General features: G+C 38.3%; 6 protein-coding genes across 7 annotated transcripts; 4 read left to right on the top strand and 2 right to left on the bottom strand.

Annotated features, from left to right (window-relative positions):
- Window positions 1-10,487: 10,487 nt before the first annotated feature.
- LOC147940378 (uncharacterized) lies at window positions 10,488-11,485 on the top strand. Its single transcript, XM_087461281.1, has 3 exons — window positions 10,488-10,545; window positions 11,062-11,195; window positions 11,288-11,485. The coding sequence occupies exons 1-3, from the start codon at window positions 10,488-10,490 to the stop codon at window positions 11,483-11,485; spliced, it is 390 nt and encodes a 129-aa protein (XP_087317407.1).
- Window positions 11,486-11,709: 224 nt separating this feature from the next.
- LOC104707720 (uncharacterized) lies at window positions 11,710-12,849 on the bottom strand. 2 transcript variants are annotated; one of them, XR_015563698.1, is made up of 3 exons: window positions 12,494-12,832; window positions 12,252-12,423; window positions 11,710-12,131 (listed from the first exon to the last, which is right to left on the bottom strand). XR_015563698.1 is itself a non-coding variant. In XM_010424144.3 (3 exons), exons 1-3 carry the CDS (start codon window positions 12,767-12,769, stop codon window positions 11,937-11,939), a joined length of 633 nt encoding a protein of 210 aa, XP_010422446.1. In that variant the 5' UTR covers window positions 12,770-12,849; the 3' UTR covers window positions 11,710-11,936. The 2 variants fall into 2 exon arrangements, 1 of the variants encoding a protein (XP_010422446.1); XM_010424144.3 differs by having other exon boundaries at window positions 12,252-12,413; window positions 12,494-12,849.
- Window positions 12,850-15,363: 2,514 nt separating this feature from the next.
- LOC147940377 (glutathione S-transferase T3-like) lies at window positions 15,364-16,505 on the top strand. Its single transcript, XM_087461280.1, has 2 exons — window positions 15,364-16,143; window positions 16,407-16,505. Exons 1-2 carry the CDS (start codon window positions 15,364-15,366, stop codon window positions 16,503-16,505), a joined length of 879 nt encoding a protein of 292 aa, XP_087317406.1.
- A 2,394-nt stretch (window positions 16,506-18,899) lies between these two features.
- Window positions 18,900-20,970, top strand: LOC104707717 (putative hydrolase C777.06c). Its single transcript, XM_010424142.2, has 9 exons — window positions 18,900-19,165; window positions 19,414-19,555; window positions 19,656-19,783; window positions 19,888-20,029; window positions 20,119-20,224; window positions 20,323-20,387; window positions 20,471-20,506; window positions 20,599-20,708; window positions 20,789-20,970. The coding sequence occupies exons 1-9, from the start codon at window positions 18,999-19,001 to the stop codon at window positions 20,844-20,846; spliced, it is 954 nt and encodes a 317-aa protein (XP_010422444.2). The 5' UTR covers window positions 18,900-18,998; the 3' UTR covers window positions 20,847-20,970.
- On the bottom strand, window positions 20,872-22,314 carry LOC104709763 (uncharacterized). The gene is made up of 2 exons (XM_010426325.3): window positions 21,939-22,314; window positions 20,872-21,806 (listed from the first exon to the last, which is right to left on the bottom strand). Exons 1-2 carry the CDS (start codon window positions 22,054-22,056, stop codon window positions 20,989-20,991), a joined length of 936 nt encoding a protein of 311 aa, XP_010424627.2. The 5' UTR covers window positions 22,057-22,314; the 3' UTR covers window positions 20,872-20,988.
- A 187-nt stretch (window positions 22,315-22,501) lies between these two features.
- On the top strand, window positions 22,502-23,242 carry LOC104709762 (uncharacterized). The gene has a single exon (XM_010426324.2). The coding sequence runs from the start codon at window positions 22,502-22,504 to the stop codon at window positions 23,240-23,242; it is 741 nt and encodes a 246-aa protein (XP_010424626.2).
- The last annotated feature ends 327 nt before the right edge of the window (window positions 23,243-23,569 follow it).

Below are 23,569 nucleotides of genomic sequence, written 5' to 3'. Positions count from 1 at the left end.
CCCTGCCTAATTCCCCTTATTTTGGGCGATCCTTCGTGAGAGAAAGAGAGAGGATATCGATTTTCAATAGGAAGATTTGAATTTGGATTCTTTCCTTATTTTTCTCCACTTGTATGCTATTTAACCTAGGGTTTTTAGGGGACAGAATATACTCTTTCTTTTTGGTTTTTGAGCGACGTTTTGTGAGGGAGAGGAAGAGCGGCCACCTTGTGAAGCATACTCTGAACCCTTTTTATTTTTATGTCATTGAATTTCTCATCTATGTTGGCTATTCAATTCTCTATGTCTGAGTAGTTTTCTTTGCTAGATTAGGGGTTTCAAAAGGGGTTTCATGGGTTAGCAACAGGACACAAATAGGGCTTTATATTATCGATTGTCTTCACTATTGTTAGACTTAATGCTTAGGTTGATTTGATCACCCAATCTATGATTCAAGGTTTATCTATTCATCAAAAGTGTAATAGGTTGCTAGAAAAGACATTAGTGGGCAAATTATCCTAGACCTGCGAAAGTTGATGTGTAGGTGATTTGTGAACTTATCATTCCTGTTCTTTAATGCTTGTCTGCGATTCTGGGCTCAAACGACAGTTTAGGGTTTATGGACCGCCGAGCATGTGCTCCGGATGTCTGAGCATGTGCTCCGCGTTTCCGCACAGAATCGATCAGATAGAGTTATTGATACCACGACAGTGGATCAGTTTATATTTATGTTTGAGTTCTAGATTGGTACTTAATCTATGCCCTGAATAGTTGTTTAGTTGCTATCTCTGAAATTCCCAAGAATTACCCATGATCTAGTGTTTTGTTTATTGCCTTTTTATACCGTTTTAATCGCTTAATTGTTACCAAAAACCAACTTTGAATTGTCTTAGCTTGAAATTGAACCAATAGAACCATAGAGTAAAACTTGGTCTTCGTGGGATTCGACCCCTAAGTACTACTTCTTTGCTGTGCACTTGCAGTAGGAAAATAGGGTTTAAAACTCTGTGTTATCATGGGGTGAGCTTCAACAGGTAAGCCAAGCTTTTTTAACGGCCGTCTCGGCAATGACATTGCGACAGCTCCCTGAGTCTATGATAAAAATGCATATCTTCCCACGGATGGTACAAGTAGAATGAAAAATATTGGTGCGCAGCCAGTGTTCTTCTCGTTGTTGCGGTGTAAGACAAACACGGTGAAGCACAAGTGAAGTTCCCACATCACCTGTTGTATGATGAATGAGCTCCTCGTACTCGTCATCCTGATTCTCAGATTCATTAGACTCACAAGCCAAGTCTTGTTTTTCAGCAAGAAGACCCCGACGTGTCTGATTTAGGCAAGCCGTTTGACGGTGTCCCGGTTCGCCGCAAGTAAAACAACGGAGAGCGTTACGATTAGAACGGCGTAGTCCTTGTTCTGGGTGACAAACTCCCTCGGCGCAAACTTGAAGTTGACCATCGTGTTGAACAGGTTGCTCGGCCGCAACTGCAGGTCGCGGAAGACCTTCACCGAGATGTCGAAGTAGGGTTTGGTTTAAATTGGTAAACGATTTTTGTAACGCAGCTTGCGAAGCGAGAAGCATATCACGAAATTCTACCCACTTGATGGTGGTGTCGTGTGTTTTATCACCAACTGTTTCGGGCTTTGGAGGCATAGTGGAGATCAATTCAACGCCAGGAAAGAGAAGAATCTGATACCAAACTGATGCGGAGCGGAAGTACAAAGAGGGGGTGGCGATACTCTGTTTTGTGGTTAGCGAAACAGAGCAAGAAAGAAGGTGGGTGATGGTACTCTGTTTTGTGAACGGTAGAACAGAGCAAGAGAGATGGTAACAAGGGATAGGATCGAGAGCGGATCTGTGTGATCCGATATCAATGGAATTTGCAAGTCCTCCTTGCAGGGCTTCAAAACAAAACAAAGCTCTTTAGGTAGTTAAGACTACCTCTTTTTCTGGTTTTTATTAATGCAATGCTGGATCATGTACAATGCTGCTACAACCTCTATTTATAGAGATGTAGGTAATTAAAAATAAGAGCCCTAACCCTAGTAGACAAACGACCAAATAAACCGACAATGCAATAATACATACGTAGAAAACCGACTCAAATATCCTAAGCTTGATGGGCAAGAAAACCCATGAGAAAGCCCATCAAGAAGAGTGTTCGTGCTGCATCACCAACCAACCACCGCTATGGTAGCCGGAGGTTGTGGATAGAAACCGGAATTTAACCGGATGCTAGTGATAAGCAAAGCCGACCGTATGAAAGCCGATATCGCCGGAGACAAAGCCAGCCACAGGTGCTACGGAAGCCACCTATGCCGGAGACAAAGCCAGCCACATGTGCTATAGAAGCCATCTATGCCGGAATCAAAACAGTGGACTCTCTCTCTCTAAAAATCGAAGAGAGAGAGCCTTTTTTCTTTTTTCAATTCTGGTGTTATTCAATACACCGTTTTACAGATTCTTTAAAATTCTTGTGTTAGTGAATGATATATTTTTAATCATTCTTTTAGAATATTTTGAATTCTTGTGTTATTGAAATTATCAATTTCTTAATGCTATTAAAATCAAGAGTTATTTATTTTACAAATCGAATTACGCATATAAATCCAGTTTGCAATACTATTTCTTTTTTAGTTTTGACTTTTAAATGCTTCTCGCATTATAATTCTCTAGAGCTCGTTCATGTTTATTTTTGTCATTATGTTTTAATTGGTGTAACTATGTTTCATAGTGTTGTAATTTACATAATCATTTAATAATGTCTTAAATATAAATAGTTATTATTATCTTTTAGTTTTTTGTTTGTTTGTTTGACATCTATCTTTTAGTTATGCAATTATTTTTTCTACTAGTAAATTACTTCTCTTTTATCAAAATTACATATTCTATGGAATAGATTTTTTTAGTTATGTAGAATTAGATATCTAACCAACTTGATTTTATTAAACAACTCGACCAACCTATATATACATGTCTAACTTTAGGGTTTTAGGTTTAACATAAACCGTCATAAACATTATAAGCCCAATATACAAAACTCAACATATGATTCTAATATCTATCCGCAATACTCCCCCTCACGGTGGAGTGTGAAGGTCACGAACGCCCAACGTAGACAAAATGTAATGAAACTGATCACGACCAAGAGCCTTTGTAAAGATGTCGGCGAGTTGCTCAGTCGTACGAACATGTTGCATGACAATCACTCCTTCACGAACCGCATCACGAACAGCATGACAATCATTTTCAATGTGCTTGGTGCGCTCATGGAAAACAGGATTCGTAGCAATATAAATAGCGGCTTTACTATCACAAAATAGGCGAGCTGGCGCAGCGTGGTCGATACCTAACTCCTTTAACAACTTACGAAGCCACTTAATCTCCTTAAGAGCAAAAGACATAGACCGATACTCGGCCTTTGCGGAAGAATGAGAAACCGTCTTCTGCTTCTTTGTCTTCCACGAAATAGGACTACCACCAAGCAGAACAACATAGGCACTAAGCGACCAACATGTAAGCGGACAAGAACTCCAATCCAAATCACAATAAACCTCAATGGACAAATCGGAAGATGACTTAAGCAAAATGACATGACCAGGCGAGCCACTTAAGTAACGGACAACACGCATAGCTGCCTCCATATGTGCTTCGCGTGGCTCTTGCATAAATTGAGCCAAGACATGAACAGAGTAGCTCAACTCAGGCCGTGTATGTAACAAATACAGCAAACGACCCACTAAACGCCGATATGACTTGGGATTCGAGAGCAGAGGACCATCGTCAGTAGCGAGGTGATGATTCTGTTCCACATGAGTGTGAACAGGTCGAGAACCAAGGTCCCCAGTGTCAGCAACAATATCAAGAGCATACTTATGCTGTGTCAAAAAGAAACCATCAGACCCACGACTGACTTCAAGACCAAGAAAATACTTTAACTTGCCCAAGTCTTTCATTGAGAAACAACGACTAAGATAATCTTTAAACTTTTGTAGCATGTATCCATCATTGCCACAAATGATGAGATCATCAACATAAATCAACACTTGAAGCTCTATGTTATTGCGATTATAAGAAAAGAGCGAGTAATCTTCATATGACTGCAAGAAACCAAAACGCAAAAGAGAATCAGACAAATTCTTGAACCAACAACAAGGAGCCTGTTTGAGCCCATACAAGGATTTGCGAAGACGCCAAACCTTTCCTGGATGAGAATGACGGAAACCCGAAGGAAGCTTCATGTAGACCTCCTCATCAAGATCCACATGTAAGAATGCATTGTGAACATCCATCTGATAAACCTCCCAATTCTTTGCCGCAACAAGACGAAAGAGAGTGCAAACTGTAGTCATACGAACAACAGGAGCAAAAGTCTCTTTGTAATCCTCCCCTCAACCTGATTATTACCAAGAGCAACAAGTCTAGCCTTGTAGCGTTCCACAGTACCGTCAGCATTGTATTTTGTCTTATAAATCTACTGACAACCAATAGCAATTTTATTAGGAGGAAGCTCAACCAACTCCCCTGTTTTGTTCAGTTCAAGAGCATCAACCTCCTTATACATTGCATCATTCCACACCTTGATCTGAACAGCCTCTTTAAAATGTTTAGGCTCATAATTGTTAGTAATAGCCGCAAGAAAAACACGATGAGCTGGTGAAAACTCATCATCAGAAACAAAATCCGTGAAAGGAGACAAAGAGATACTTGGGACCGAGATCGAAGACGTTGAAGAGGAGTGGGGAAGAGCAGTAGAGGATGATGGTGTGTAATTAACGTTATAGAGGATGTAATCATTAAGCCGAGCAGGAGGCTTAGAAGAACGCTGGCTTTGACGTTGCGGAGGAGCCGACACAGTCGGTAACGAAGCAGAGACAGCCTGGTCAGCAAGAGGAAGACTAGAAGGATCAACCGTAGGAGGAACAACCGGAACAACAGTGGAGGGTACAACAGCGGAAACCACCGGTTCTATAACAACGGGAACAGAATTAGGAGGAGCAGTCTCCGGAGCAACACTTAAATTATGCGACGAAGAGTTGTCAAGAGCAATTTCTTGTACAGCAGAATCCAGAAAACTAGAAGCAGAGCTCCCCCTTGCATCCGTAGTAGTCACCAACCAATCATCATCACCGGATGGTGGAGAATCCGACACAAGAGGTAATGTAGAAACCGGTGACGCATAAGGAAAAACTTCTTCCTGAAAGATCACATCCCGAGACAAAAGGAACTCATTCCTTTCAATATCAAAGACCTTCCAACCTTTCTTGCCAGAAGCATAGCCAACAAAAACACGCAAACGACTACGCTGACCAAATTTATTTTTGTCTCGACCGAGACGATGAACATAGCATGCGGAACCAAAAACACGAAGCTGGTCATAGGTAGGTTTGAAACCGCGAAGCAACTCAAAAGGACTGCAACCAGAATGAAGAGAAGACGGCGTAAGATTGATCAAGTATGCCGCAGTAAGAATGGCTTCCCCCCAAAACTTGATAGGCAAGCTAGCCTGAAATAACAATGCTCTAGCAACGTTTAGTATGTGCCGATGCTTTCTTTCAACACGCCCATTCTGCTGAGGCGTGCCAACACACGACGTTTGATGAACAATCCCATTAGCACGAAAATGAGAAGAAAGACACATGAATTCAGTCCCATTATCGGTTCAAACCACCTTGACAGCTTTACCAAACTGCTTTTCCGTGTATTGCAAAAAATTTGTAAAAGCACGTCTTACTTCAGACTTCTCAAGGAGGAGAAACGTCCACACTGCTTGAGAGAAGTCATCAACAATCGTCACAAAATATACTGCACCACAAGAAGAAGGAACCCGATATGGTCCCCATACGTCACAATGAATCATTGAGAAACAATATGTTGTTTTATTAAGACTATCCGGAAAAACAGCTCTTGTTTGTTTAGCTCTAAAACACACGTCACAAGACGTAGAGCTAACAGAAGACGAAGAACGAGAACGAGAACACAAAGGTAAAGACGAAAGAACTGAAAAACTAGGATGTCCTAAACGCCGATGCCACAAGGCAGGATCTGTAGCCGCACTTGCCATATAAATCTTCGTTGTAGCCACATCCGTAAGATAATACACACCATCACGCTCTTCACTGCTTCCAATCAAAGTCTTCGAAAATCGGTCCTGCAAAACACAAAGAGTGTCAGAAAACATGGCTAGACACTTTGTTTGTTTCAGAATTTTAGAAACAGAGATCAATGTGCAGTTGAGTGACGGCACAAAAAGAACATTTGTCGACTTGACATCCTTGGAGAGTGGAAAAGATCTCATGCTTATAGCAAAAGTGTTACTCCCATCAGCAAATCCAACCAGACTTGGTGGAATAGAGACCACATTGGTCAACAAAGAAAGAGTCCCTGTCATGTGATGAGAAGCGCCAGTATCCAAAATAACATTGCCAAAAGTGATCTTACCAGACAACTTGTTCGAATTATCAGTAGCAGCAGTGCCATTGTTGGAGTTTCCTTGAATGAACTGAGTGAAAGCCTTCAATTGTTCTTGTGTAAATTCAGGTAAACCAGAAGGACTAGAACTGGTAGCGTGTGTTGTAACAGGTTGACCACGTCCGCGACCATCGATGTTGTAGCTAGTACCACGACCTCTTCCTCGGCCACCAGAACCACGACCAGCATTGCTCTTCTCATTCCTCTCCGTCCACCAATCCGGAAAACCGACGATCTGCCAACAGTCTCGTTTCTCATGACCACTACGACCACAATGAGAACAAGAGAAACGAGATTTACCAAGGACAGATTCTGTTTTGCTTCCACTAGAAGCATCAGACCGAGCAAGAAAACCAATGGCCTCCTCTCGTTGTTCATGGAGACGAGTGGAAGACAACCGTTGTTCTTCTCGAATTACTCTACTATACACTTCACCGAGAGAAGGAAGAGGATCCATGACAACAAGATTAGCACAAAGACCCCCAAATCTGGACTCATCAAGTCCCAAAACAAATTGGTGAATCTTCTCTTCCTCTCTTTCTTTTGCAGGTGCAGATGTAGCTCCACATGTGCACAAACCACACGAACAAACTGTGAGAGGTTTGTAAATTTGGTATTCCTCCCACAAAGTAGACAACTTCCCATAGTATTCAATGACTGTTTGTCCTTCTTGTCGACAAGCACTGAGCTGACTTTTGAGTTGATGAACACGAACCTTGTTCCCAACCGAGAACCGCTGCTTCTAGTCTAACCAAAGTTGATGAGCGTTCGCGATAAAGGTAACTGTAGATTTCACCTTTGGTTCAATCGAAGTCCTTATCCAACCGACGATCATAGAATTCACCGTCAACCAATTCTCCAAATTGGGATCGTCACCAGCTGGTTAGGAATCGACCCATTGATGAAACCAAGTTTACGTTTGGCTTGGAGTGCGTTTAACATCTCCGTCCCATTCATTATAGTTTTCACCGTTTAACAACACCGACGAGATCATGGAACCAGGATTGTCGGAGCTTGACAAGGTGTAAGGAGACACCACCGGAGTCACTGACTGCGGAGAATCATCCTTCTTTGTTGCAGAAGAACTATCTTCGACGGAAGACATGTTTACTTGTCACGCAAGAAACAAACTTTGAACAAAGAAGCAAAGAGAAAATCGAAACTATCGATTGGAAAGAAAAGTTTAGAGAATTTTTTGTGATCTTAGCTCTGATACCATGTAGAATTAGATATCGAACCAACTTGATTTTATTAAACAACTCGACCAACCTATATATACATGTCTAACTCTGGGGTTTTAGGTTTAACATAAACCGTCATAAACATAATAAGCCCAATATACAAAACCCAACATATCATTCTAATATCTATCCGCAATAAGTTAATTTAAGACCGAGGCCACATTGTTAAAATTTGCCATAAGTCTCTAAGTCCGTAGGCATGCAAATCAAACGGCTGTGGGAACTAACTACGTTACCTTGGTATACAGAGCCGTGCCTACATGGTCAAAAAAGAAACACTCGCCTACGGCCTTTAATTTTGTAGAAAGTTTAAGAAGCCATATTTTTGTTAATAGTTTTTATTCATGCATGTATCAAAGTATGGTTAGGAAATTTATACTAGAGATAAGGGAATATAGTGAATATAGAGCAATACTGCAATATATAGAATCTATAATTACAACGACAAGTTAGGATCTCCGCATATTAATATTTTCTTATATTAATTAGATATCACATTTTTATACCACAGTTTATTTAAAATTCGTATAATCACCAAACTATTTTTTGTTGTTGATAGTAACACAATACTATGAAAGATTATTTTAATTTATACCTTTGGTTTATGAAGTATTAAAAGTGTTATATTTTTATAAATTATTTTAAAGATGAAACAATTTTTTTTTTTTTTTGCCTACGGCCTCTAAATCTCTGGGCACGGCATGGTATATATCCTTAACTGCGAGATTTACAAATTCAAATAGAGATAGACGTTTCATGCACTCTGAATATATCCTCCATGTGAAATGCTCAGCCGAGACATTTTATTTAGATGGGTCCTTTTCTCATCTTTCTATCGTCCAAATGGTTTAACTTAAACATATGGTTAAATATCATACATTTTCGTCAAAATAACTAATTCATAGGAATAGGGGAATCGGTTGATTTTCCGAAAGAACAATTAACAAAATTATTGTATGATATTTATAGTAATTTATCTCTATACTGTATATCATAAGAAAATACATATACGGAAGTTTAAAATAGAATTCAAAGACTTATCTTTGTTTCCTTTGATAACCCTAGTAATCTAGTATCAAGGTTTTCTTGTGTTACAAGTTCTCTTAGGAAGAACCGAAGAAAACATGTGTTAAGATATATTGCCAGTAAGTTCTCTAAGTAAGCATTAATTAATTGATATTACACACATGATAGTATGATACTAGTGTGATCAGTGTGTGGGTACGTTCTAACCATTTAATGTCGAATATTTTGATAAGAATGTCTTCTTTGAACATTTTCTCATTACTTTATATAGTTGCAAATGCCGAACAGTGGTGAGTGGACAACACAAATATTTTTGGATCATGCTAATGGACCACATAGTAATGGTACTAAAACATAATTAAAAATTAGGTTGATTGTTTGATTAAATAATCTCTTCTTCTTTTTGGTCCATCCAATTTCAATAAAGAAAAAAACGTACTGGTAGTAGTGTATAATACGACGGAGTTAATTACATGGGCAAAAAGTGTGTCTACTTTACCTAGAGTTATTACATCGGGACTCATGATATCAAATATGCATCAGAAGTCAGACAGAACACATCACAATATCTTATAAAAATGAAACAAATTCATAACAGCTCAGGCAGAATAAGAGATTGGAACCAATTCATCGATATATTTTTTTTGTGTGAATATCTGACGTTTTATTTCAAATTGTTAGTGTAAAATATCCCACATCGGAAAGATGTGAAAGGATTAACTAATATATAAAGGGTTAGGCCTCTCCACTCATTGTCAATTGGACAAATCATGTCAACAAACTCTTCAGGGCATAAACTTTTATCTAGAAAAATAGGGGTGGAACTTTAGCTCGTCTTCGGTCTTCGGTAAAAGGGAATAACAACATTCCGTGGGTGCAAATCCTGCAATCTCCACAAATAATTGTCCTAATCTCGAACAGTCCACAAATCGGACTAAAAAGAAATTGACCTAAAACATGAGCGTTCCAAACAACTACCCCGTAATGGTAAAACTATTACCAAATAAAAACATAGAAAAATCATAACCAAACTCATGTAAACCATGAACCCTAGAACCCTAGAACCATCATCAATTGTTTAAATAAAAGTAAACCCCAATTAATTATTGCAATAAAATAAGACCCAAAACCAGTAAAAAAAAAACCTATGGCAATACTCATAAGCACCAACCCAAAATTCGATTAACTAAAGAAACAATAATAAACTAAAATCATGCATGTGTATGTCAAACCACACATCAACGTTGCTTCAGGTCATCTTCGTCGGGTTCGTCTTCATCACCACCATCGTCTTCACATCCCATGATCATTGGGATCACAAGAACACTAACGCGGAAGCTTTAATTTAGATCCACAACAATCGTCTGCTCTGATACCATAAAGAAACTAGAGAAAGGTTTAGGGCAAAACTCTTTATTATTGTATTGTTTTTCTTAATCAATGATACAAGGGTTTCTATAACACTAGGTCTTAGGGTTTACAAGAATATTAGGGTTTATAATAACCGACATAACAAAGCCCAACATGGACTGTCGGCCCATACACCAATATTGTTCCCACATATGCCCACGCTTCAGATGGTCATGCATGAGCGTGAGGGGGGTGTTAGTGTAAAATATCCCACATCGGAAAGATGTGAAAGGATTAACTACTATATAAAGGGTTAGGGCCTCTCCACTCATTGCCAATTGTTTTTGAGTTGGAAGCCCACAGTAAAGCCCAAATTTAATATGGTATCAGAGCAGGTTGTTTCTTAGACCATCCCGTGGATGTTGTTCCCACATATGCTCACGCTTCAGATGGTCATGCCTGAGCGTGAGGGGGGAGGTATTAGTGTAAAATATCCCACATCGGAAAGATGTGAAAGGATTAACTAATATATAAAGGGTTAGGGCCTCTCCATTCATTGTCAATTGGTTTTGAGTTGGAAGCCCACAGTAAAACCCGAATTTAATACAAATATTAAAAAAATCAGGGCTTGTAAATTGTCTAGTTCAATATTGTGTTATTTGATATTAAACCTGTATTAAACACAGATCTCATGATATATCACAAAGGTCTTGTACCTTGTGATACTCATTTTTCATAAATATATTTATTAATTGAGAGTAAGAGAATAGATAGATGAGACAAATTAGAAATAAAAAGTATTCAAACGGTCAAATAGTTACTTAAAGAAGAAACTCTGTCCAAGTGATTTTCAAAGATTTACTCAAACTGCAGATTGCTTGTTTCGGCAAAGGGTTTAATTTTCTTTTCTTTTTCCTGGCTAAGTAATTACAGAATGGGCATTAATTTCATCATCAGTGGGTTTCTCATTATCAGTGATTCATCTCTTAATAGTTAGAGGAGTGAAGACTAAAGGAGACTTTGGCCAAAACCACGATGCTACAAGACAATTTGTTTATGACATGTCCGACATAACACCTTTCGGAATTGTTATAGAGTATTTTCCTGAATTCGAAGAAATTGGAATGGTAAGTAAAAGTTGCTTTTGTTTTTATTTAAAAAAAAAAGTTTATACATAATATTAACATCACTTTTTCATCTTGATTACTTTTTTTTTTAGGGAATCTATCATGTTCCCAGGTTAAGAACTGAAAAAACCGCTGAACATTCTTTGCTTGTTGTTGCGAGAGGTATAACGAATGATGGAGTAGATTTTCTAGTGGCTCAAAATTCTTGGGGAGTAGATTTTGGCAACAACGGTTACTGCAGATTGTTTCTCCCAGCAGATGGTAGCTTCAAAATCTATTGGCCACTCTGATAATATCTATTAAGAATATCTATAGAACATATTATTTATTTCTAATGGTTATTGTTACTTGGTTATATATGTTACTTGATATTATATATCTCTAATGGTTATTGTTACTTGGTTATTAGTTATATATGTTACTTGTGATAAGATCATAATTGATTCTAATCTAACATTAAGGTCCGTAAAACCTTAATGTTAGATATCTAAACACTACTGAGGGAGGGAGGGAGTATAACGAAAAGCATACATTACATAGATATCTAAACACTACTGAGCCTCGACAAAGCAAATCACCCGCGAGAGAGAGACAGTATATCATTAACAGATTCCAGAAGCAACTATATATATATATATATATATATAATATCTAAGCACGTTTGAATCTCTGCATATCAAACACTCAAATCAACCAATGTAAATAAAATTACCTTGTAGACTATAAGTTATAGTTTTGGTATCAAGGCATTGGCGTAGGAGTGGGTCTACAGAGGATGGGATGCCTCTTTCTGTCCAAAGTAACCATACACTTAGCTTGATACTCCACAAGAGGTCCATCCGGCTTCTCCCTAGCCAGAAACGTAATGTATGACTTTGATCTCGGTCCTCCGCGATAATTACCTCTCACAACTTCAACAAACTCCACATTACACACCTAGACCCACATACAAAAAAAAAAAAAAACAATCATAAGGCTTAGCTACCCATCTAAAAACGGTGAATGACAGACATATTAAAACAAACCCACAAGAAGAGAAAAGGAAAAGGAACTAGCCTTGTCTTGGTTGTCTTGGTTGTGTTTTTGGAGACAGACACGTACCATCTCTTCCCAGTACTCACGAAAGGTTTTGCCCCAAAGTGCACTCCGGTCCAAACTTGTAGTAGAGATGTTTTTGTAGAAATATCTTAGCCTACGCTCTGGATCCAAGTAAAATCCCTACATTGTACTACAAATCAAAAATCACACCATCTCAATTTCATATATAACTCATAATTCAAAAGAAAGATGAAGGGTACCTTGCTGTCGATCAACTGGCGTTTAACGATGTTGTAGTTCTCTAAAGCCTCCAGCTCGTCAGATGAAAGCTGCTCATCAGAGGCGGGATCCGAAGATGAATAATACTCTAAACCATCGAAGCTGTCCACATCCCATTCAGGCGCCTTTAGGATATCATCATCAGCTCTAGTATCGCGAGGCTCCTCAATTTTGACTTTCCCATCACTGCGTCCTTCTTCAATCCTCGAATCTCCTTCTCTCTTCGTCGTCTCGAGTACGCATGGTTTGAGAACCATGGTGATGGTGATCGATCGCGTAAACCCTAGAAGACTCGCAAGTTGAATTTGGGAAAGTGAAAACTAAAAATATCTTCGAGGAGGACTAAAATCGACGATATAAAAACAAAATAGGCCTTCAGTTTTACCATCAGGCCAGAAAAGTGTGTTATATTTACCCAACTGCCATTCCAATTTTATTTTATTTTTTAATTATGAACCATTTCAATTACTCTTTTAATATTTTTTTAAAAATTATATAATTCAAACTCACATTCACACTAACATTCACTTACGAATATAAAAAAAATTTAGGAGGAAGATTAAAACATAAAAACAATTTAATCTATTATGATTGTTTGCGCAATAGATTGCTCATTCATCTCTTAATAGTTTGATTTTTTTGATAACATATTTTGGTTTTATTAGAGCAAGGCCAGTGGTAGTTCTTAGTGGATTGCTATTAGAGTTACTGGATCAAAAATAATTCAAAAACAAAAAGAAAAGCCCAAAAACATGAGAATCGATACTCAAGTGAGCATCCAAAGAACGGTTGAAGTAACCCTATGTGGCCTCTTCTGATTGGATGTATCTCAAAATATAAAAGACCAAAAAAAACAATTTCTCATTTTCTTCCTTTTCTTTTGCCAATCCTTTCTCTCTCTCTTTCTCCTCTCGACGACAGAGAAACGATTCAATCCTTCCTCAGTTTCGATCGATTCAATCGACAAAACAGTTTTTCCGGACTAAAGAGGTGAGTGTTTGCCCTGATAACGATTGCTGTTCGGTTCTGGTTACAAGGGTTATTAATCTCGAATTCTCGATCCGACGATTCGAGCCTGACGGCAATCGATCTCTGGTTCCAAGGGTTATTAATCCCGATCCGACGAGTAGGACAGCGAGAGACGGCGATGGGATGGCAAGGGGCACCGGAAAGGTTAGTTTTCATTGTTCAATCAAAATAGGGATTGTCAATGGTCATGCAAAAAGAATCTGAGTTTTAGGTTTGGTTTCGTAGGTAAGACACGATTCAGAGGTGATGGAGCACCAAGATTGAATCAGAGGACGATTCAGATTGAACTCCATCACCTCGGATTGCCGGAGAGATTGTGTCTCCTTCTCTCTTTCTCCCTCCTCCACGGTTTGCTTCCCAACTTTGCTTGTTCTATTTTTTTTTTTTTTATCTATGTTAGCTGATGGAGAACCAAGATTGAATTCTATTTGTATTCTTTGTGATGCTATGTGTTGTCTATCTGAGACGAGAGTTATGGTGTTTGGTGAATCATTTTCATGCTTTCGGAGTTGTGGTGTTCTATTGTTGTGATGTAAGAAGGAAGAGCCATTCGTGGAAGCCATATGTAGCTGCCACTGATCTGTGGGATGAGAGTCAAGCCTATCAAGGTCTGTTTTGTCTGTTTGTCTGCTTTACTTCACTCATGGATGATTGTCCGATAATGTAGATGATTTGTTTTGTGATGTGTCTTTCTTGTAGGTGCATTTTGGTTGTGGAACACACATAACAGAACAAGGCAAGTTATGTTCATTCTGTTGATTTGTGGACTCGATGAAGTAGGCTTCTCGCTAAGCCAAATTGAAAGAGCCAAACTCAAAGCAATCCAGCTTCTCTCTCTCTCCTCCATGGTTTGTCTTCCAAATTTGTTGCTTCATTTATTTTATTTTTTCGTTTTGATCTCTGTTGATGTTCTGTATTGTGTTGCTGAAAGGAGACAGTGGTGTGTAGCTGAGATGTTCTCCGTTATGGGAATTGAAGATACATCTTTCTGATTCTTGATGATGGTTACAGTAAGCATCACTTTAGTCTCTATTTACTTAAAATTTTTGATTCCATAAAACTAAGAAACGATTCTAACTACTTAAAGATGTTCACTGTGTTCTGACAGGAACAATAGGCGGCTGACATTGGCTGATTTCATTGATCATCCAGATTGTGGAGACTGTTTTAAAACCAGGTACATTCTGATCTTTTCATGTATGTTGTAACATGTTCTCGGCTTGGTAGCAAGTGATTGTTGTTTTGTTTTGAAAAATGGTGCTTGGATCCTATTTGAAAAAGAAGATGCTTTGCTGCTTTTGTTTGTATTATAAAGAAAATTGAGTCATTCATGTAAATGATTGCATTTGAAAATAGGCTTGACTTTAAAGACTACTTTTTGAAAATCTTTTTTAAAAAATTTGACATCATGTCTGATAAGATATGATGCTACTAAAGCTGATGGTTGCAAATCATAAAACAAAAAACCATAATTTTTTCAATTTTAAACTATCTAGGTTTCAACTAACAATTTGTGTTTCAAGTTTACATCTAACTATACTGTTAGTGTATATTCCTCTTCCGCAAACACACATTACAAAAGTAAACACATTCGTTACAATCTAATCCAATTACAATCTAATCAACGTAAACTCAGACTTTTCAGTTGTCTAATCTTGGATAGATACACGTTTATAGTGCATCTATCTCTGTCTAAACACACCTTTAGGTCAATATAAACCCTTACCAAGTTCCATTTACTCTAATTCTGAACTTAACCCTTTTATCTAATACTCTAGTTATGAGTTCTTCAAACCCTTATAGTTATCCTCCTAATACTTATATGGATCTGTTGAATTCTCAACAGGATTCTCAGCCTAATCAGTATACCACCCCACTCCCTTCTCAACCTGTCGACTACATCCCCACATTCTCTTCTCAGCCTGTCCAAATTAGCACACCATCTGTCACCGAAGACTGTATTGACCTTAGTGTCGACGAGAATGAAGAAGAAGCCGGTAGAGGAAGTAGGACAAGGTGGAGTACCGAGGAGGATATTACTCTCATCAGTGCCTGGTTAAATACCAGCAAAGACCCGGTTGTTAGTAATTTGCAAAAGTTTGGTTCCTTCTGGAAGAGAATTGCCGAGTACTTCCAAGCAAGTGAGAAGGCATCGAGTACACATACTAGAGGGTCGTCGCAATGTAAGGCTAGGTGGAGAAAGATAAACCACCAAGTGAACAAATTTATTGGGTGTTACACACAAGCCAGTGCAAGAAGGAAGAGTGGAGAATCTGAAGATGATGTTATGTCTATGGCATGTCAGCTTTACAAGAATGATATGGGTAAGCCATTTGTTCTAGGGCATTGCTGGAGGGCACTCAAGCATGATCAGAAATGGATCTCGGAGGATTCAAACAAGAAGGCTAAGCTTGATTCAGACGGAGCATACGTTTCGACTTCAACAAATGATGGCGCTGAACAGAGGCCTCCGGGTGTTAAAGCTTCGAAGAAGAAAGGTAAGCAACCGGTAGTTAGTAATGATGGTGAGGATGTCTCTACGAGAAAACTGGATAAGATTATAGCCATGAAGGATAAGGAACAAGAGGCAAAAATAGGCAAGGCAAAATGAGATTGCTTGAGAGTCTCCTTAACAAGCCTGACCTTACACAAGCTCAAGTCACACTCAGAGACAAGCTAACTGACCAACTGTTGTCAACACTTAGGTTGAGTCTCGACTTTGAGCTTTGTTGTGTTATGATTTACGTTTTTTATATATGCAAATCTTCTTGTTTTGTTTATGTTTAATCATCTGTTTATGTCTCAACTTTGAGCTTTGTTGTGTTATGATTTACGTTTCTGATTAAGACATTTGTTATGTTTCAGGTTGTTGGGGTCCATGCGACATGTGAAGCTGTTTGTACTCTAATGAAGGTGGAACTGTTTTTTGGTGAATCCCGTGAAGGTGGGCCTGTGTTTTGGTGAGTCCCGTGAAGGTGGTCATGTTCTGTTAAGAACCGTGAAGCTGTTTGTATGCGACATGTTGTTTTTTGTATGTTTGTATGTTTCTCGGTGGTCCTAGTGACTTGTGAATCATTTTCGGCCTGTTATGTTTTGCCTTTTCTATATATTGGCCACATATCAGATTCATTCGTATCATCCTTCTTTTCATTTCTTGTATCTCTCATTCGGATTGTAGGTTTTTTTTTTAAGTTGTAAACTTTTAAAACCATAACCTTGTTCTCAAACAGTTTCTATCTTCTAAACCCAAAAACAAAAAAACCATTTATCCACAATAAAGGATCAAATTTTCTATCTTTAAACCCACAAATATTTTAACAAGATGTCAAGTTGGAGTTCTGATCAAGAAGTTGATGATATGGTAGAGGAAGAAGTTGACAGTATAGTGGAGGAAATTCAGAACCATTGGACTCAATCGGAAGATCCACAATTACCAGTTTTCAGAAGAGTGCACATTAATAGAGACCGAGAAGGAGGCCACAATCGGTTATGGAATGATTATTTTAGTGAGAATCCCACTTACACTCAAGGTATGTTTCGCCGTCGATTTAGAATGAACAAACCGTTATTCTTGCGTATTGTTAATAGTATTGAACATGGGGTCCCTTACTTCAAACAAAGACGAGATGCAACTGGAAGGCTCGGTCTTTCTGCACTTCAAAAATGTACGGCAGCAATTCGTATGATGGCATACGGAAGTGCAGCAGATATGATGGACGAATATCTACGACTTGCTGACACCACTGCGCACAAATGCCTTGAAGAATTTGTTAGTGGAGTTATAAATCTTTTCGGAGAAGAGTACCTCAGAAGGCCTACAGCGGAAGACCTCCAACGATTACTGAATATTGGAGAATATCGTGGTTTTCCCGGAATGATAGGGAGCATAGATTGTATGCATTGGGAGTGGAAGAATTGTCCGACGGCATGGAAAGGACAGTATTCACGTGGATCTGGAAAACCGACAATCGTACTAGAGGTTGTGGCATCGCAAGATTTATGGATTTGGCACGTTTTTTTCGGACCACCAGGTACATTAAATGATATCAATGTTTTGGACCGCTCACCAGTGTTCGATGATATACTAGAGGGTCGAGCTCCTAGAATTACCTACGTTGTCAATGGACGGCAATACAAAATGGCGTACTATCTCACTGACGGTATCTATCCAAAATGGGCAACTTTCATCCAATCAATTACACTTCCACAAGGTCAAAAAAACCAACTCTTTGCTAGATATCAAGAAGCATGTCGAAAAGATGTAGAGCGTGCATTTGGAGTTTTGCAGGCTCGATTTGCAATCGTAAAGAATCCCGCACTTTTTTTGGATAAAGCAAAAATAGGCAAGATAATGAGAGCTTGTATAATATTGCATAACATGATAGTGGAAGACGAACGACATGAATATAGTTTCTACGATCCATCAGAGTTTTATCAAGGAGAAGGAAGCGGAACTTCTCATGTGGATTTATCATATTCAACAGATAGGCCAACGAATCTCCATAATATAATGACCATGCGAAATGACGTTCGGGATCCAAAAATGCATGACCGCCTTCAAAAAGACTTGATTGAACATATCTGGCAAAAATTTGGTGCAACCCAACAATAGAACGGATTTAATTTATTTTTCCGTAGCTTGTTTCTTCTATTATAATTTATATTTGTCTATTTTCCCCGATTTTGTAAAATATGTTTAGTATTTCTGAATTCTGTAAAATATTTTTATTTCTAATATAAGTAACTAATATTACTTATTTTTCAATTTAAAATTATTTAAATTTCAAAATTAATAAACAATAATTTTAATGATTGAGAAACCTATGTGGGTTACTCTAGTGGAAGGAAGAATTTTGATAAGTACTTAATGGTTGTTTTGATTAGATTAATAAAAATTATATGATTAATTTAATTGTGAGTAACCCATATGGGTTACTCCATTGGCCTTGCTCTTAGTTTCGGCTTTATACTCTAATTTTGATCAATCCAACTCCAGTCTAGTTTTGTATCTGCCTTCCACATTGAAACTAAAAGTTCAAAACAACCCCGCTTTTGTTCTTCTAATCTGATGCAAATATTTACGACCTTCTCTTCAAGCGTCACATACAAAAATTACTTTCATACTTGTGTAAAACATTATTAATATTTTAATCGAGTCTATGAATAAAAGTTAACATCCAGAAATACTTTAACGGTGGAATGATATATATATTTTAAATGAATACACAACACATTTTAAAAATTTCTATAAAAATGCGTGTATAGAACTTAGTAAAAAATGTGTGTATTATACTAAAATATTACAGTATCACTTTGGTCTGGTGGGTATATAAAACTTTGATAAAGACAACTTTGTGTCACCTATCGCATATTCTCTCAACTAATGCAATAAACAAACATGTAGCCGTTGGCTTTTCAAGTCAGCGTTGGACCACGAGAAGATCGTAATCTTGAAAGATGGAGAAGAATCAATGTGATAATGATCGAACGGCTCTGATCTTTCTCGGAACAGGCTGCTCCGGTGCAGTTCCCGATTTCAGATGCTTACTCCAGCCATCGGATCCTCCTTGCCATGTCTGTTCTCAATCCCTCTCTTTACTTCCTCACCTTAACCCTAACTACAGGTATATTTTGACATCACTTTCTCTTTGGATTTTTGATCTTTTAAGCTGTGGAGATGGTGAAATTTAGAAACCTTGTTGCTTTACATAAAACACCCTTTTGAAATTGGGGTTTGTGATTGAAAACAGAGACATCTTTTGTTCTCTCTGTTTCGGATTAACCCTTTTTAGGTGGATAATGTAAAATCCGATTTCTAGTGTTCTTCTTGGGGGACATTCTTTAATCCAATCTTGAATCTTGATTTTGGCAGATGCAACACATCGCTCTTGATTGACTATTGCTGCGAGGAAGAAGAGGGTAGACACTATTACATAATTATTGATGTTGGGAAGAGTTTTAGAGAGCAAGTCCTTCGTTGGTTCACCTTCTATAAGATTTCCCGAATCCATTCTGTTAAGCCCTTTTATTTGCTATCTTCTTGAATTCTTGCATCTTTTTTTCTTGGTCTGAATTGAATTCTATGCTGATTAGTGAATTGTATGGTTTGTGTAGATAGTTCTAACTCATGAGCACGCAGATGCTGTTCATGGTTTAGATGATATTCGATCTCTTCAACCTCGCGGTTCAACCATTGACTCTGATCCACTTCCTGTGTTTCTATCTCAATTTACAATGGAAAGGTAACAATCTTTAGGTTTTCCCATCTTCGATTTGTGGTCTCTATCTCAATTAGCATTTCTCTGGTGAGACTTTTAAGGCACCAACATTGTGCATTTTCTTGCAGTATTGCTACTAGGTTTCCTTATTTGGTTGATAAGAAGGTTAAAAAAGTGCCTAGAAGAGTTTCACAGCTTGACTGGCAAATCATAGAAGAGAATTGTGAAAAACCATTCACTGCCTCAGGCTTATCTTTCACGCCTCTTCCGGTTACACTTTTTTTTTGACTTTTGAGTAGATAAAACCAGTCTGATTATTATTTGAGAGCTTGAAGACTCAACAATGTTTTGCTAATTAGGTGATGCATGGAGAGGACTACATTGCTTTAGGTTTCCTTTTCGGTAATAAAAGTAAAGTGGCTTATATATCAGATGTATCACGCATTCCACCGAGTACCGAGTATGGTAAGAGCTCATTATGGTTCCGCCTTAATCATTATCACCATGTATTTCACTTCTACTAAGAGAAAGATTGATCTTCTAATGAATATTTGAATATGCAGCTATTTCCAAAGCAGGGGCTGGACAGTTAGATCTTCTTATCTTGGATACAAATATACCTCGCAAGGTTAAGATCATTATGTAACTTTCTTTTACCGCTATTCGTTCGTGAAATTTTGTTGTTGCTGACCATCATCTCGTTGATAATAGAGAGGACTAAATCCTACACACATCTGTTTTCCTGAGGTTTGTTTCAATGTTTTTCTTTATTTGTCAAACAATGTTTCATTACTCTGAACATTTTTGAAAGTAAGTTTCATTATATCTCTGTTCTTTAGGCTCTTGAGATCTTAAAGAGGCTCTGTCCAAAGAGAGCGCTTTTAACGGGTATGACACATGAGTTTGATCACCATGAATACAACGAGATACTTGCGGAATGGTCTCTAAGGTACGTAATGAAACATATGTTATAAAATGATCTCTATATATCAACATTGTTAAATGCTGATAGACTATGTTGATTTCTAGGGAAGGAATCCAAGTGCAGCTTGCTCACGATGGATTAAGGGTCCCAATAGAACTATAAGCAAATTGCTAAATCCAACTTTAAGTAAAGGAGAGACAAAACTCAGTATTATTGTTACCTAGCACGAATTCAAGTGACAAAACTTCCAAAATTATATGATTTACAATCTATATTTTGATACATAGATGGAATCTCTGTTTGTTTACTTCTTATGGGAATGATTTGAAATCTTTAAACCAAGCCCTTGAAACAACTTTTCTAAATCTGAAATCTCATCCTCAATATTCACTTCATCTTCTCTTGTTATCTTTTCATGCAACATGTTTAGTTTCTGAGTCCCAACATTCATTCCTTCCCCATAATCTCTAAGGGCTCGTCTCATCGATCCATTCTCCTCTTGAACATCTTTGTATTTCCTTTTCAAAGATCGGTATCCGTCAATAGACTTGAGAAGCTGATCAGACAACTCTTTGTTTCTTCCCTGAAGAGACACATCGTTGCCTCCTTGACCATCATCATCTTCTTTCTTCTCATTACTGTGCTCTGCCGCGCAATTCTGCACTTTCTTGAGCAGTTTATCATTTTGAGCCCTAAGATCACTTATTAGCTCCTCCATTTCGTTCCGTTCGTGAGCCTTCCTCGCAAGCTCCAAAGCCATTATCTCTTTCTCCTTCCCTAGACTTGAACACATCATTTGAAGACTCTTTCTTGCAGCCATACTCGCGCTTAGCTCTTTTCTCAGCTTCTGAACATCATCAGGATCGTTCTGTGGCGGCTTCATCGGATTCTTGTTTGGATCATGAGTCGGTTTCAGCTCTGTGTTGCATCGTCTAAGCTCTTTTTTCCCGGATGATGATGATGATGATTGTTGTTGAGCTTTCTGGATTCGTGTCTTTAGATCCTCGAGAATCGTCATCATCGTTTTGACTCTCTGTACCTTCCAGTCATCGTGCTGCCTCGAGGTTGCTTCGTTGTGATCTTGAACGAGTTTCAGGAGTAGCTTCACGTTCGTAGTAATCCCTTAAAAACAGAAGCAAGAACATGTTCAACAAATTTTCTTGCCACGCAAGTCACAAGAATGTTATCTTTTGTTAACAACGTAGATAAAATCTGAATGAAAGAAGATTATTTAAATGAATATAATCGGTTTACCTTCTAAGCCAGAATCTTCATGAGATGGGTGGTCTCTGGTTCTTGTTGGTGATGATGTAATAGATCCAGAATCAGAAGGAACTAAATCCGGTGCAGAAAATGCTCGGAGACGGCTCATGTTTTCCGGTTTTAAAAACGCCGTCTAGAGAGAATCAATCAGCCAAAAAATAAAAAATAATGAACAAAGGGAGAGAGATGTTAGAAATTTCGACAATAACAGAGAGAGAGAGAGTTATGGTTGTTGTGTTTTTGCAACTTCCCCTGTTTTGTGAGGCGTAATTAGTGGACAATCATTTTGGCTTAGGCTTTTCTTTTCAACGAAATTTGTCTGTCTTACCTCATTTCACGCTCTATTTTTTATTTTTATTTTCTATTTAAAATAATTTAACATTGAACGTAAACCATGTAAATAATGTGTGCTGCCAAAAGAAACACAAAATTATGGTCCTATGCACGATTCATATAATTAGAACATTAGGCTTATAATTATGTAGTCTTGTAGATATATAATAATACTATGAGGACTTTAATTGTAAATTTGTGAAGGAGCCGAAAGGTCTGAAATGTCGTGCCCTAGCCGCTCTAGGGTTTTGGGAACGGAAGTTCAGGATGAGCATATGAAGGACGAAGGTTCGTATGCGGAGAAGGTTCAGAGTAGTAATGGTAGAGGAGTACCAGTTCCAGAGAGAGTTCTAGAGGAGGAGTTTGTGCTGTCAAGAATGAGTTTGGAGTTTCCCGATGGGGAGGAAGGAGAGCCGGTCATCACGATTGGTAAAGAAGTGTTGGATGCCATGAACGGGTTATTCCGGCAGTGTATGATCGTGAAAGTTATGGGTCGTCACATCTCAGTGGAAGCGATGAATCGAAGGCTCAAGGAGTTGTGGAAACCGAGGGGTGGGATGTCGGTGTTGGATCTACCGAGACAGTTCTTCATGTTGCGGTTTGATGTGGAGGAGGATTACTTGAGGGCAGTGACAGGTGGTTTATGGCGTGTATTTGGTAGTATTCTAATGGTTAAAACGTGGTCACCGGACTTTGATCCGGTAAGAGACGAGATTAGAACTAGGCCAGTGTGGGTCAGGATCGCAAATCTGCCGGTGAACTTCTATCATAAGACTATATTGATGGGGATCGCAGGAGGGTTAGGTAAACCGATTAAGGTGGACTTGACATCTTTGAGAGTGGAACGAGCAAGGTTTGCACGTGTGTGTGTGGAAGTGGACATAAAGCGGCAATTAAAAGGGACACTAATGGTGAACGGGGAGAGGTATTACGTCTCCTATGAAGGTCTATATCATAATTGACTTTTGTTTTTTGAGAAGTTGTTTTGTTTTAAGCCCACTTGTTTGCAATATTCTATTATTAAAAGTCCGGTGTACCGGAATATTGAGAACGAGAGCGTGAGAGCAAATCGGAGAAATAACACATATTTATTAGCCTCAAAAATAGTTTGTAGACCATTAGCTTAAATACCGATTCTTATTCTACAACATCAAACCAAGCTTAGTTAACCAATGTTAACCAAAGAGGCAACGCAAGCTTGGTTCTATGAACATAATAGATTTTTTTGGTGGATGTTTACTAATCTAAACGAATCCGAGTTGTCAATTAAGATACCATTTGAATATGAT

The sequence above is a fragment of the Camelina sativa genome, chromosome 8 (genome assembly GCF_030686135.1).
Source record: "Camelina sativa cultivar CO46 ecotype springtype chromosome 8, ASM3068613v1".
NCBI classification, from domain to species: domain Eukaryota; kingdom Viridiplantae; phylum Streptophyta; class Magnoliopsida; order Brassicales; family Brassicaceae; genus Camelina; species Camelina sativa.
Note: the sequence above shows the minus strand (reverse complement) of the source record. Positions and strands in the feature narration are given on the sequence as shown.

Coding starts and splice junctions, on each gene's coding strand:
- LOC147940378 (XM_087461281.1), top strand. CDS start 10,488: ATGTTGTTCCCACATATGCTCACGCTTCAGATGGTCATGCCTGAGCGT. Junction 10,546..11,061: donor GCCTGAGCGTGAGGGGGGAG/GTATTAGTGTAA, acceptor ATCTCTTAATAG/TTAGAGGAGTGAAGACTAAA. Junction 11,196..11,287: donor AATTCGAAGAAATTGGAATG/GTAAGTAAAAGT, acceptor TTTTTTTTTTAG/GGAATCTATCATGTTCCCAG.
- LOC104707720 (XM_010424144.3), bottom strand. CDS start 12,769: ATGGTTCTCAAACCATGCGTACTCGAGACGACGAAGAGAGAAGGAGAT. Junction 12,414..12,493: donor GCCAGTTGATCGACAGCAAG/GTACCCTTCATC, acceptor AGTACAATGTAG/GGATTTTACTTGGATCCAGA. Junction 12,132..12,251: donor ACCAAGACAACCAAGACAAG/GCTAGTTCCTTT, acceptor ATGTGGGTCTAG/GTGTGTAATGTGGAGTTTGT.
- LOC147940377 (XM_087461280.1), top strand. CDS start 15,364: ATGGATCTGTTGAATTCTCAACAGGATTCTCAGCCTAATCAGTATACC. Junction 16,144..16,406: donor AAGAGGCAAAAATAGGCAAG/GCAAAATGAGAT, acceptor GTTATGTTTCAG/GTTGTTGGGGTCCATGCGAC.
- LOC104707717 (XM_010424142.2), top strand. CDS start 18,999: ATGGAGAAGAATCAATGTGATAATGATCGAACGGCTCTGATCTTTCTC. Junction 19,166..19,413: donor CACCTTAACCCTAACTACAG/GTATATTTTGAC, acceptor TGATTTTGGCAG/ATGCAACACATCGCTCTTGA. Junction 19,556..19,655: donor AGATTTCCCGAATCCATTCT/GTTAAGCCCTTT, acceptor TGGTTTGTGTAG/ATAGTTCTAACTCATGAGCA.
- LOC104709763 (XM_010426325.3), bottom strand. CDS start 22,056: ATGAGCCGTCTCCGAGCATTTTCTGCACCGGATTTAGTTCCTTCTGAT. Junction 21,807..21,938: donor TGAAGATTCTGGCTTAGAAG/GTAAACCGATTA, acceptor TCTGTTTTTAAG/GGATTACTACGAACGTGAAG.
- LOC104709762 (XM_010426324.2), top strand. CDS start 22,502: ATGTCGTGCCCTAGCCGCTCTAGGGTTTTGGGAACGGAAGTTCAGGAT.